The 14,486-nt window shown below is 47.9% G+C and overlaps 1 protein-coding gene across 15 annotated transcripts in view; it reads right to left on the reverse strand.

Moving 5' to 3' along the window:
* ASPSCR1 (ASPSCR1 tether for SLC2A4, UBX domain containing) overlaps positions 1 to 11,526 on the reverse strand; it is an 86,770-nt gene extending 75,244 nt beyond the window's left edge. For 5 of the 15 annotated variants that reach the window (XR_006285797.1, XM_043528393.1, XM_043528392.1 and 2 more), the window contains exons 1-4: positions 11,360 to 11,526; positions 9,772 to 9,827; positions 6,022 to 6,136; positions 5,441 to 5,597 (exon numbers count right to left, since the gene is read on the reverse strand). Coding sequence is in view for 14 of the 15 variants with exons in the window: in XM_043528393.1 (XP_043384328.1) it covers positions 5,441 to 5,597; positions 6,022 to 6,136; positions 9,772 to 9,827; positions 11,360 to 11,488 (457 nt within the window). In the remaining variant the exon portion in view is untranslated. Of the gene's footprint in view, positions 1 to 5,440; positions 5,598 to 6,021; positions 6,137 to 9,771; positions 9,828 to 10,015; positions 10,300 to 11,359 lie in introns of those variants that run through there. The other 10 variants (XM_043528395.1, XM_037913794.2, XM_043528391.1 and 7 more) reach the window with 9 other exon arrangements.
* Positions 11,527 to 14,486: the final 2,960 nt, after the last annotated feature.

The following is a 14,486-nucleotide window of genomic DNA, read 5'->3' on the forward strand; positions in this document are numbered from 1 at the left end:
AGGGGAAACCACATCTCCTCACGTTCACAAACCTCCACATCGGCCCAAGCTACCATACCATGGGGCACACAGAGTGGGAATTCATCCCCAAGCCTGTGGAAATCAGCCCACACCATTAAGCATAAGGTTGGATTGCCTCCATTTCAGCACATAATTACTAATGTCGATTCTGCTCATGTAATTATCCAGAGATTTGAAAACCCAAGTGCCATCGCACCGCACCCGGGGGAGGTCGCCGTGAACTGAGCCATCCCTGGTACTGACAGCCAGTTGCGACCTGACGTGGTAGTCACCGACAAGGCCCAGAAAAAGATCATCCTCGTCGACATCACGGTCTCCTTTGAGAACAGGACCCTGGCCTTCCGCGAAGCCCAAGCTCGTAAGCTGGAAAAATATGCCCCCCTGGCCGACACCCTGAGAGCGAAGGGCTACAAGGTGCACATGGATGCCCTGATCGTCGAAGCCCTGGGCGCTTGGGACCCCTGCAACAAGCATGTGCTGCGGACCTGTGGGATCGGTCGACGCTACGCACGGCTCGTGCAGCACCTCATGGTCTCGGACACCATCTGATGGTCCAGGGACATCTATATCAAACACATCACCAGCCACTGACAGTACCAGGAGGTGTGAACCGGTACGACATCATACATCAACTATGGGAAAGGGACTGAGAGACTTTTTCCATTGGACCATATGAACTGGAACCATAAACTCACTGAACATTAAATCCCACTAAATGAGGGTAGATCCTGGGGCCGGTTTTGTTCAATATCTTCATTAATGATCTGGAGGATGGTGTGGAATGCACCCTCAGCAAGTTTGCGGATGACACTAAACTGGGAGGAGTGGTAGATATGCTGGAGGGTAGGGATAGGATACAGAGGGACCTAGACAAATTGGAGGATTGGGACAAAAGAAATCTGACGAGGTTCAACAAGGACAAGTGCAGAGTCCTGCACTTAGGACGGAAGAATCCAATGCACCGCTACAGACTAGGGACCAAATGGCTAGGCAGCAGTTCTGCAGAGAAGGACCTAGGGGTGACAGTGGACGAGAAGCTGGATATGAGTCAACAGTGCGCCCTTGTTGCCAAGAAGGCTAATGGCATTTTGGGGTGTATAAGCAGGGGCATTGCCAGCAGATCGAGGGACGTGATCGTTCCCCTCTATTCGACACTGGTGAGGCCTCATCTGGAGTACTGTGTCCAGTTTTGGGCCCCACACTACAAGAAGGATGTGGAGAAATGGGAGAGAGTCCAGCGAAGGGCAACAAAAATGATTAGGGGTCTAGAACACATGACTTATGAGGAGAGGCTGAGGGAATTGGAATTGTTTAGTCTACGGAAGAGAAGAACGAGGGGGGATTTGATAGCTGCTTTTAACTACTTGAAAGGTAGATCCAAAGAGGATGGATCAAGACTATTCTAGATCAAGATCTATTCTAGGACAAGGAGTAATGGTCTCAAGTTGCAGTGGGGGAGATTTAGGTTGGATATTAGGAAAACCTTTTTCACTAGGAGGGTGGTGAAACACTGGAATGCGTTACCTAGGGAGGTGGTGGAATCACCTTCCTTAGAAGTTTTTAAGGTCAGGCTTGACAAAGCCCTGGCTGGGATGATTTAGTTGAGGATTGGTCCTGCTCTGGGCAGAGGGTTGGACTAGATGACCTCCAGAGGTCCCTTCCAACTCTGATATACTGTGAGATCCATCCTAATCATCATATCCACTCACTATATTCCACACCTGAACACAGCTATTATATGGACAACATACCCCCATATCTCAATGTCTGTACTTTGACCCGTTTAACTTTTACCCCCAATCGGAGAGACTGCAGATTATGTATTCCTTACGCCACCCATTCCTAAACCGAATTTCACACCCCTTGATAATCTGTACCTTATTCCCTGATAACCAGAAACTTCTATGCTTAAACTCTGTACCATTTTCTTTTTATTTCAACATTATCTTAATAAAATTATTAAATCTGACACTGGCAGGGAGTTCTTTTGGCCAACTACGTATTGTACAATGTATTTTCTTTTACTGGCTTTATACCATTAAATTCCATACCTTGTTGTTCTTGCATTATGGGATGGCAACTCTGTTTACATTCCACCCTTCAAGATCTTAAAAGCAAGAGTCTTTAGAATAGTAACTGTCTTTTTTTAATTACTTCTCTGTACAATGCCCGGCCCCAAAAAGGCCTGATCCCTCTAGACTGTACTGTAATATAAATAAATAAATATCTTAAATCTCCTGTAGCTCAGCGTTTCTCAAACTGAGGTCCACGGTCCCCAAGGGTACTCCAGGGGATCCACGGGCCCCACTGATCAACTCCTCCTCCTCCCACTATTTCCTGGAGGTTACTGAAGCCAAACTAGGAGATTTTAGATGCTAAAAGTGCGGCAGCACAGTGGGGTTAAGGCAGGTTCCCTGCTTGCCCTGGCTCCACGCCGCTCCCAGAAGTGGCCGGCACATCCCTGCGGCCCCTGGAGGGGCAGGGGACAAGTGGGTCTCTGCGAGCTGCCCCCACCCCGGGCACCAACTCTGCAGCTCCTTTGGCCGGGAACTGCGACCAATTGGAGCTGTGGGGGCGGTGCCTGCAGGCAGGGGCAGCACACGGAGACCCCCCTGATCCTCCCACCTAGGAGTCACTGCCAGAGAGATGTGCAGTTTCAGGAGCCACCCGAGGTAAACACCACCCAGCCCGAGCTTTCTTCTTCCACAAAGTGAGAAGTAAAGTCACTGAAGCAATGCATAAAATGGGAGGTGGGGGGGGGGGTCATGCAGAGGAGAAGTGTGGATACATGATAACATCCCCAAGTCCAACACAGCCTGCTAGAGCAAAGGCTCACAAACTTTTTCACAATATGGACCACAACTCTATACAGACAGGTTTCAGAGTAGCAGCCGTGTTAGTCTGTATTCGCAAAAAGAAAAGGAGTACTTGTGGCACCTTGGAGACTAACAAATTTATTTGAGCATAAGCTCTCATGAGCTACAGCTCACTTCATCCGATGAAAGCTTATGCTCAAATAAATTTGTTAGTCTCTAAGGTGCCACAATTACTCCTTGTCTATACAGACAATAGCTCATGGATATCTGCCTTCCATTATCAGGCCTCACCTGCCTTTATGTATGAATCATATAACATTACTGGAACTTCAGCAAATGCCTATGAAGAAATATAACATTATGGATAGTAGTCTTCCAACACAATTTAGCAGATGAAAATAAAAAGAAACCAGCATCATGTGTTCTGTCACAAAGTTTGAGAACCTCTGTTAGACAAAATATCCATAGGGATCACAGTGACAGACAATTTAATATTTGCAGACTCCATTTAAGCAAGATCACACAGTATCCATTTCTAATAATAAAATACAGGGTAATTTTTTTTTAATTTATTTAACACTATTTTTTTTTTAATTTACTGCAAATAAGCATTTAGCTGCTACAGCAATAAATACTTTACAAATCTGTAATATAAACATCATAAGGAGAATAAAAGTGGCCAAGGGAGTTATTCCAGCATTTTATAAATTAGGGCTGTCAATTAATCGCAGTTAACTCAAGCAATTAACTCAAAAAAATTAACAGTGATTAAAAAAATTAATCACAATTATCGCAGTTTTAATCACACTGTTAAATACCAATTGAAATTGATTAGTTTGTATATTTTTCTACATTTTCAAATATATTGATTTCTATTTCAACACAGAATACAAAGTGTACAGGGCTCACATTATATAGTATGAATATTTGCACTGTAAAAATAAAAATAGTATTTTTCAATTCACTTAATACAAGTACTGTAGCGCAATCTCTATCATGAAAGTTGAACTTACAAATGTAGACTTATGAACACACAAAAAACTGCATTCAAAAATAAAAAAAGTCAAACTTTAGAGCCTACAAGTCCACTCAGTCCTACTTCTCGTTCAGCCAATCGCTCAGACAAACAAGTTTGTTTACATGTGCGGGAGATAATGCTGCCCACTTCTTGTTTACAATGTCACCTGAAAGTGAGAACATGTGTTTGCATGGCACTGTTCTAGCTGGCGTTGCAAGATATTTACATGCCAGATGCGCTAATGAGTCATATATCCCTTCATGCTTCAACCACCATTCCAGAGGACATGCATTCATGATGATGATGGGTTCTGCTCAATAACCATCCAAAGCAGTGCAGACCAACGCATGTTCATTTTCATCATCTGAGTCAGATACCACCAGCAGAAGGTTGATTTTCTTTTTTGGTGGTTTGGGTTCTGTAGTTTCTGCATCGGAGTTTCTCTCTTTTAAGACTTCTGAAAGCATGCTTCACACCTCACCCCAACAGATTTTGGAAGACACTTCAGATACTTAAACCTTGGATCGAGTGCTATAGCAATCTTTAGAATCTCACATTAATACCTTCTTTGCATTTTGTCAAATCTGCAGTGAAAGTGTTCTTAAAACAAACAACATGCTGGGTCATCATCCAAGACTGCTATAACATGAAATATACGGCAGAATGTAGGTAAAATACAGAGCAGGAGACATACAATTCTCCCCCAAGGAGTTCAGTCACAAATTTAATTAACACATTGTTTTTTTAACGAGCGTCATCATCACTATGGAAGCATGTCCTCTGGCACGGTGGCCAAAGCATGAAGTGGCATATGAATGTTTAGCATATCTGGCACGTAAATATCTTGCAACGCCAGCTACAACAGTGCCACGCGAATGCATGTTCTCACTTTCGGATGACATTGTAAACAAGAAGCGGGCAGCACTGTCTCCTGCACATGTAAACAAACTTCTTGTTTAGTCAGTTGCTTATACAACAAGTAGGACTGAGTGGACTTATAGGCTCTAAAGTTTGACATTTATTTTTCAAAAATAAATATAAAGTGAGCACTGTACACTGTATTGTGTTGAAAGTGAAATCAACATATTTTAAAAAGTGGAAAACATCCAAAAATATTTAAGTATTCTATTACTGTTTAACAGCGCAATTAATTTTTATAATTGTGAGATTAATCGTGATTAATTTTCGTAATCGCTTGACAGCCCTACAAATTATATAAATGGGCTATCTGACCCACTGCTGAACACAGCCACCTTTGAGATAAAACTTGGAAGTTGTCTGAGTGCACAGTAAAACAACAGTAAAAAAAACGCAGAATAAGAAGTGAAAAAGAATCCTGTAACAATTTGAGATTGCAGGCGGAATTTAGGGTGGCAGAATATAATTCCTGAAACAAAAATTAGGTCAGGAAAATGGCCTCAATTTCTGGACAAAATGATGTGGAATCTTTAATGACTACAGATGATCAGGACCTTAGTTTTATATCTCACCTAAAAAAATTTCCCCCTCCAATAGCATGTCCTAGCATAAGGCTGGGACACTGATTGTAAATGGGGAGTGTCAACTACTGAATCACCAACACTACCTTCTGCAGCACCTGAGCATTCTTTGGGTGGTTTCCAATCCAAGTACTGGCCAAGCCTGACCATGCTCATTAGTTGCATGCAGTGTTGTTGTACCTGTGTTGGTCCCAGGATATTAGACACACAAAGTGGGTGTGTGGGACCAAATGGGACCAAATTCTGTTGGTGAGAGAGACAAGCTTTTGAGCTTACACAGTGCAATGGGGTTCAAAAAAGAACTAGATAAATTCATGGAGGATATGTCCATGAATGAACATTAGCCAGGATGGGCAGGGATGCAAAACCATGCTCAGAAGTGTCCCTAGCCTCTGTTTGCCAGGAGCTGGGACTGGGCGACAGGGGATGGATCACTTGATGATTATCTGTTCTATTCATTCCCTTTGAAGCACCTGGCACTTGCCACTGTCGGAAGACAGGATACTGGGCTGGATGAACCTTTGGCCTGACCCAGTATGGCCGTTCTTATGTTCAATAAAATATTACCTCGCTCATCTTGTCTCTCATTCTTATTTGATCCGACAAGATCAAACCCAGTATGGCTGCAAACTAAATAAACTTAGTTCATGTTGTGAAACTGACATACTCTGTTTTCAGTTCCCGCTCTGTTACGAGTGATTGGCACCACCTCCAACTTGGCATTGTTGGGCAATCTGGCAAATCTCCACTGCAGAGAAAGATCTAGCACAGACCTCTGAAACCTGCAAAAGAAACAAGCCCAAGAAGGAGATCAGGTAAAACCACATGCTTCCCCTCAGATCATTACAGAGATTTCTAGCAATACACTGTCTGGAGCAGGAAAAAAACTCTGTACTTCTCCATAAGTTGATGAAGCGCCATGGGTTGGAGTCTATGGTGCAAAGCTGTAATTTTAGTAAGCAAACCCACAAAAAATAATTCAGAATACTGAAAATGTGCAGACTGGCAGTGGAGGTCATAGACTTTGCAAGGACTCAAGGTTCTCATCTCTTCTCCCAAGACTATAAGGAAGAGGTAGAATACAAGTGAACAGGCTAGGCAACACATGGGGTAGAAAGTAAAGGTGACAATTCCACCATTCCTATTAATGAGATCTGGAGGTGGAGGCCTGGTTCAGAATACAGTAACTCCTCATTTAACGTTGTAGTTATGTTCCTGAAAAATGCGACTTTAAGTAAAACGATGTTAAGCGAATCCAATTTCCCCATAAGAATGAATGTAAACGGGGGGGTTAGGTTCCAGGGAAATTTTTTTTTTGCCATACAGTACAGTACTATAGTTGGGAGGTGCCCCCGCCTTACCCCACACAGGCACAGCCCACTGGCACTGGAGACAATGAGGCAGCCAAGGAGGCTGAAGATGCTGTAGGCTAGGAGAAGCAAGTTGCGCAGCAGCAGCAGCTTCCCCTACTCTGCAAGCACCAGGGGCGGGCGGGGGGTGGCCTCAACCCTCGGCCTGCCCACTCCACCCCTTACCCCAAGCCCCCACCCTTAACCCACCTTTTCTTCCCCAGCTCCTCCCCCTTTACTCCACACACAGTGTCCTCGCTCCCCCCCCGCCCCATGCCCGCGGCAGTCAGCTGGCTTGCAGCATTCAGGAGGCAGGAGCAAGGACACAGCACACAGGCTCCCCCTCCCTCCTGAACACCGCAAGCCAGCTGAATGCTGTGGGCAGGAAAGGGAAGGGGAGACACGCCACGTCCTCACTCCTCCCCCCTCCCTCCTGACCACGGCAAGAACAGAACATAAGAATGGCCACACTGGGTCAGACCAAAGGTCCATCCAGCCCAGTATCCTGTCTTCTGACAGTGACCAATGCCAGGTGCCCCAGAGGCAGTGAACCTAACAGGTAATGATCTAGTGATCTCTCTCCTGCCATCCATCTCCACCCTCTGACAAACAGAGGCTAGGGACACAACGCCTTACCCATCCTGGCTCATAGCCATTAATGGACTTAACCTTCATGAATGTATCCAGTTCTCTTTTAAACCCTGTTATAATCCTAGCCTTCACAACCTCCTCAGGCAAGGAGTTCCACATGTTGACTGTGCACTGAGTGAAGAACTTTCTTTTATTTGTTTTAAACCTGTTGCCAATTAATTTCATTTGGTGGCCCCTAGTTCTTATATTATGGGAACAATAACTTCTTCTTATTCACTTTCTCCACACCACTCATGATTCTGTACACCTCTATCATATCCCCCCTTAGTCTCCTCTTTTCCAAGCTGAAAAGTCCTGGCCTCTTTAATCTCTCCTCATATGGGACCCGTTCCAAACCCCTAATCATTTTAGTTGCCCTTTTCTGAACCTTTTCTAATGCCAGTATATCTTTTTTGAGATGAGGGGACCACATCAGTAAGCAGTATTCAAGATGCAGGCATACCATGGATTTATATAAGGGTAATAAGATATTCTCCGTCTTATTCTCTATCCCTTTTTTAATGATGCCTAAAATCCCGTTTGCTTTTTTGACTGCTGCTGCACACTGCGTGGACGTTTTCAGAGAACTATCCACAATGACATCAAGAACTTTCTCCTGATTAGTTGTAGCTAAATTAGCCCCCATCATATTGTCTGTATAGTTGGGGTTATTTTTTCCAATGTGCATTACTTTACATTTATCCACATTAAATTTCATTTGCCATTTTGTTGCCCAATCACTTAGTTTTGTGAGATCTTTTTGAAGTTCTTCACAGTCTGCTTTGATCTTAACTATCTTGAGTAGTTTAGTATCTGCTGCAAACTTTGCCACCTCACTGTTTACCCCTTTCTCCAGATCATTTACGAATAAGTTGAATAGGATTGGTCCTAGGACTGACCCTTGGGGAACACCTCTAGTTACCCCTCTCCATTCTGAAAATTTACCATTTATTCCTACCCTTTGTTCCCTGTCTTTTAACCAGTTCTCAATCCATGAAAGGATCTTCCCTCTTATCCCATGACAACTTAATTTACATAAGAGCCTTTGGTGAGGGACCTTGTCAAAGGCTTTCTGGAAATCTAAGTACACTATGTCCACTGGATCCCCCTTGTCCACATGGCTGTTGACCCCCTCAAAGAACTCTAATAGATTAGTAAAACATGATCTCCCTTTACAGAAGCCATGTTGACTTTTGCGCAGCAGTTTATGTTCTTCTGTGTGTCTGACAATTTTATTCTTTACTATTGCTTCAACTAATTTGCCCAGTACTGACATTAGAGTTACCGGTCTGTAATTGCCAAGATCACCTCTAGAGCCCTTCTTAAATACTGGCGTTACATAAACTATCTTCCAGTCACTGGGTACAGTAGCTGATTTAAAGGACAGTTTACAAACCATAGTTAATAGTTCCACAATTTCACATTTGCGTTCTTTCAGAACCCGTGGGTGAGTGTCATCTGGTCCCGGTGACTTGTTACTGTTCAGTTTCTCAATTAATTCCAAAACCCCCTTTAGTGACAGTTCAATCTGTGACAATTCCTCAGATTTGTCACCTACAAAAGATGGTTCAGGTCTGGGAATCTCCCTAACATCCTCAGCCGTGAAGACTCAAGCAATCAGCTGGCTTGCGACGTTCAGGGAGGCAGGGGGAGCCTGCACACAGAGTCCTTGCTCCTCTCCCCTCCCTCCTGAAGCTGCAAGCCAGCTGATTGCTGTGGGCAGGAGGGGGAAGGCACTGATCAGTGCAGTCTGCTGGCGGGCAGGAGGCACTTTGGTGGGGGGGGGCACGCACGTAGGGGAGCTGATAGGGGGCTGCCAGCTGTGGACAAAGCAGGCAGCCAAATGACATTATAGCAAAGCATTGCACAACTTTAAATGGAGCTTGTTCTGTAATTGAGCAGGGATGTAAGAGCGAAACAACGTTAAGCGAGAGAACGTTAAGTGGGGAGTTCCTGTATAAACATCCATTTTGAAGTTTTTGAACAAAGCAGTACGTCAGCCCTATAAGCATCTTTACAGCAGGGCAGAGCCTGAAACACGCTGTGTATATGCTCCCATAACACCAACTGGGAGAAACCAACAAAACATAACAGCAGCCAAGGCAAGTCTGCCTGCTGCTCCAGCGCCGCCCCCTCCCAGGCTCACAGCTCAGCCACTGACAGGCAGGCGCCTCCTGATGCGGGACTCAGGGCCGGAGCCCCAGAGAGACGGCGCTGGGCTGCCCTGTGGAGCCGCCGCCGCCCGCGCAGGAACGGCCCGGGCAGCTCGCCGGGCAGCTCGCCGCTGAGCTCGCTCGTCCTGCGCGGCGCACGGAGCACGCAGAGCTCCCTGCCCAGCCGGGGCAGCTCCGCCGCGCCGCGGCGCCCAGGGGAGCCCGCTGTCCGCTCGGAGGCCGGCCAGGCACGGAGAGGGCGCGTCCACCCCGGCCGAGACTCACTTCAGATCGTACTCGCCGGCATCGAAGTTCTGCCTCCCACAAGCTTCCTCCAGAACCTGCGGGGACAGACGGGCCGTTAGCGGGCGGGGCGCCAGCGGGTACCCGGCGGGCGGGGCCCCGACAGCCGCCGCGCAGCCGGGCGCCGCCAGGGGAGGCCCGGGGCTGCTCACAGCGGGCCTCGCTCCGCGCCCACCCTCAGCGGGTATCCGCCCGCCCGGGGCCGCCTCCCGCCGGGAGGACCAACCTGGAGCAGCGTGGTGCCGGGCCCCACCCGCACCGTGACCCGCCGCCCGTTCGGGGCCAGCACCGAGACCGCGAAGCCCCGCCCGCCAGCGGCCGCCGCCATCTTGCCTCTGCCAGGCCCGGCTCTCCCCGCCCCCCCGCCGCCAGAGCGAGCCGCGGTGGGCGGGGCCTAGGCACGGACCGCCCTGCGCTCGGAGCCCCGCGAGTCTCGCCGCCAACGCCTGGCCCCTCCCTCGCCGCCGCGCCTGCGCGCTCGCCAACATTCACCGCACAGTACGCATGCGCCTAGCCCCACCCCCTCAGCGCCTTGTCCCCGCAAGCCTTCGTGCATCCCGCTGCTCCCTCCCCTCCCCCACACAGCGCCCCTCCTCCTGCACCCTTGCCCCGCCCATCATACAGCCCCCCTCCTCCGGCACCCCCCAGCCCCTCCTATTCCCCCACACAGCTCCCCTCTTCCTGTACCCCCAGCCCCCCCATTCCCCAACAGCCCCCCTCCTCCTGCACCCCAGCCCTTCCCCTCACACAGCCCCCCTCCCCTGGCACCCCCCAGCCCCTCCTCTCACACAGCTCCCCTCCTCCTGCACCCCCAGCCCCTCCCATTCCCCCACACAGCTCCCTTCTTCCTGTACCCCCAGCCCCTCCCATTCCCCAACAGCCCCCCTCCTCCTGCACCCCTGCCTCTCCCATTCCCCCACACAGCCCCCCTCCTCCTGCACACCCCAGCCCCTCCCCTCACACAGCCCCCCTCCTCCTGCAGCCCTGTCCCTCCCCCCACAGCTCCCCTCCTCCTGCACCCCTGCCTCTCCCATTCCCCCACACAGCTCCCCTCCTCCTGCACCCTCTGCCCCGCCCCCTCTACCCTCTTACACAACTTCCTGCATCTGCCCCTCCTCTACACAAATCCCCCTGCTAAAAGCTCATCCCTTCCCTTGTACCCCCTTTTCTACACAGCTCACAGCTCATCCCTTCCCTCCTCACCCATCTCCTCCTTTATACAGCTCTGCCCTGGCATCCCCACACATTGCTGCTTCCCCCATAGCTCACACCCCCTCCACTCTCACAGCATGCTCTCTCCACAGTTCCCCTTCCCCTGCTCTCCACCTGCTGCATATCTCACTCATCCCCCTATCATCCCATGCTTGCAGCTCAGTACTTCCTCAAAGTTCACTCCCTGCCCACACTGCTCAGTCCCCCACAGCCTACACCTCCTCACCCACAACTGTCAGGCCATGTCTACATTACAAACTTTGGGTGACACAAGTCACATCAGCATAAAATCGCCACAGTTAGTATATTGCTTGTGCACCTGTGCATGTCTGCTTGCATCAGCGCTGCACATACTCACCAGCAGTGTTTGTGTCAATGCAGTGTGTGGTGCGCCATCAATAGGTATCCCAGTGTACAACATGCCACCATTCAGCGCACTGCCTTTTGGGAAGTTCTGGCAATCTAGGGTGGGGCAGAAACGAGTCATGCAGGGGTGACTGGGACCAAAGGATCAACTTCCCAGCATGCAACTGACTCCAGCCCGTAATGTCACCTTTATCCCATAATTTTTGCCCCTTTTCTAAAAATCCCTTCCCGTTTGTCTGCCATCTCTGACAGAAGCGTGGAGCCTGCCCAGCTCTGCTCTATTGTCATAAGTGTTGCAAATGCATAGGACTCATGATCCTCTGGTGTTTGCAGAGCCACGAGAAGAACCAATTCAGCAGGAAACATCATGAGTTCATGGAGGACAGATTGCTGTGGGATCCAGCAAGAACCAATTCAAGGTTATTGGTAGTGTTCACAGAGCAGCTCCAGATGGTGGAATGTTGCTTCTGGGCCCAACAAACAAGCACTGACTGGAGGGAATCTCATTGTAATGCAGCCTTGGGACAATGAGCACTTATCTGTAGAACATTCAGATCTGCAAGGCCACTTTCCTGGATCTGTGTGCCAAGCTTGCCCCAGACCTCTAGCACAGGGACACTAGAATGAGAGCTACATTGACAGCGGAGAAGCGAGTGTGATCACACTGTGAAAACTTGCAAAGCCAGATTGCTACCGGTGAGTGGGAAATCATTTTGGAGTTGGAAAATCCACTGCGGTGGCTGTTGCCATGGAAGCGTGCAGGGCCATTGATCATCTCCTGCTACACAGGACTGTGACTCTCAGCAATGTGCAGGGACTAGTGGATGGATTTGCAGCAATGGGATTCCCAAACTCTGGTGGAGTGCTGAAATGGCATAAATGTGTATTCTGGCACCACCTTGTCCCACAGAGTTTGACAGAAAGGGCTACTTTTCTACGGTAATGCAAGTGTTGATGGATTATTGTGGATGCTTCCTGTTGGTTGGTCAGGGAAGGTGTATGATGCTCACATCTTTAAAAAAAAGAGAACTGTTCAGAAAGCTACAAAAAGGGACTTTCTTTCCTGACCCTCGGATTACCATTGGCAATGCTGAAATGTCACTAGTGCTGCTGGGGGACCCACTCCATCCTCTGGCTCATGAAGCCATACACCAGCTACCTTGACAGTTCCAAGGAAAGATTCAGCTATCAGTTCAGCAGGTGCAGAATGACATTTGAATGTGCTTTTGGGAGATTATACGACACCAGTGTTCCTTCACTCACACAATTGGATCTCAGTGAGAAAAATATTTCAATGGTTATAGCTGTGTGTTGTGTCCTGTGTCATACTGGTGATGCAAACAGGGAAATGTTGCTGCCGGGCAGAGATGGAGCACCTGTCTGCTGAGTTTGAACAGCCAGACATAAGAGCTGTTAAAGAGCTCAATATGGAGCTATAAGGCTAGAGGGAGGCCTCGAAAGATCACTTTAACAGTCAACTGCAGAAATATGGTGTGGTGGACTGTGGTGTACCTGGCCCTGAAATTTTAGCAGCTATGAGGAATTGTCTCTCCTTTTAAGTAGGCCCTCTAGTTAGAGCATGCTCTGCAGCTGCTGAGGGATGGGGCCCCTCACTACTGCTCCCCATATCCCGTAGCCTTAGCATGGTGTCAGTACACACCATCACAGCTGTGAGTTTGCCATTGAGCCTATAAGTTCTAATACCCTGTGCAAGAACAGGTAGTGGGCACTTTAAATAGTATGAAGTAATAAAGTTTATTTACCAACAAATAGATTTGTATTGCATACTAAAACCAGTGCAAAAAATGTCTAAACAAACAAATACAAGAAACATTTCTGAAATTAACAGAACAGGACTTAACAAGGAGAATATTCACATCCATTTCAGTTATACATACACTGAGCTGTGACAGCCACAGTTGCTGTATGTAAAGCAAAAAGAAAAGGAGTACTTGTGGCACCTTAGAGACTAACCAATTTATTTGAGCATGAGCTGATGCATCCAATGAAGTGAGCTGTAGCTCACGAAAGCTCATGCTCAAATAAATTGGTTAGTCTCTAAGGTGTCACAAGTCCTCCTTTTCTTTTTGCGAATACAGACTAACACAGCTGCTACTCTGAAACCTGTATGTAAAGCAATGATTCTCCTTCTTGTCCCCTGGCATGGAGTGGTTTGGATATGGACATAGCCCCTTGATGCCATGTGGAATGTGGGAAGCGGGGAAGGGAGGTGTTGAAATGGAGTACTCCATTGACTATAAAGGAAGGAAAGCCTGTGGATCAACAAGAATCTGCAGCATTTGTGTTTAGTGCTAGAGAAGCCCCATTATGTCCTAATGCATCTCCCTCTCCAACTCCTGAGCCCTTCTCCTGGCTGCTCTTTCCCTCTCCATACAGTCTGAAATATTCACACTCGGGGCCTTCTGTTCATGGTCCGATGCTGCTCTGGCTTGCAGAATCTCGCTGAACATGATCTTCCTATGTCGTCTTCTTTTCTCTCCTTATCAAGGTCAAGCATTCTGCAAGTGTGAAGAGGGTACCCCTCAAGACCACAAAGGCAGCAGTTACAGATAAAACACAGAGGTAGCATATGTATAGTCACAACAGAAAACAAAAGTTAAGTTTCAGCACTCCCTTTGCTTGCTCCCCTAACATTTTAAACAAGATGTTTATTGACACTTCAGCTTCAAAACACCTGTACAAAGCACTGCTCTTCAGCCCCAGCCATGGTGAGTATGGCCTTCAGGGGTGTTGGGGAGGGGGGAAGATAAGTAATTCTTGTATTTAACAAAATTTCAGCCCCTATTTCCCTGGGTACACATGCAGGGTAATGGCTCTGAGCACTGGCACTATTTTCCACAGGTGGTGGTGATTTTAGCTGATCTCACTCCCGAGTGTAACAAAGGCACAGAGTACAGCTGTTGCTGGTGTTTCGAAGCCAGCTGGGCCTGTATGCCACTAGTCTGTTTACTGCAATGGTGCCTGCCTGCTGAAGTCACTGCAGAGTGGCACAGCAAAGTGTCCTACTGCAGAGGAACAAATAACCCTAAAAACCCTTGGGAGAGGATTGCAGAGTACCTCCATGAAAGTTTAATTGAGATTTCTCAGAAGGATTCCAG

This window comes from Chelonia mydas, chromosome 14, assembly GCF_015237465.2.
Source record: "Chelonia mydas isolate rCheMyd1 chromosome 14, rCheMyd1.pri.v2, whole genome shotgun sequence".
In the NCBI taxonomy this organism is placed as follows: domain Eukaryota; kingdom Metazoa; phylum Chordata; order Testudines; family Cheloniidae; genus Chelonia; species Chelonia mydas.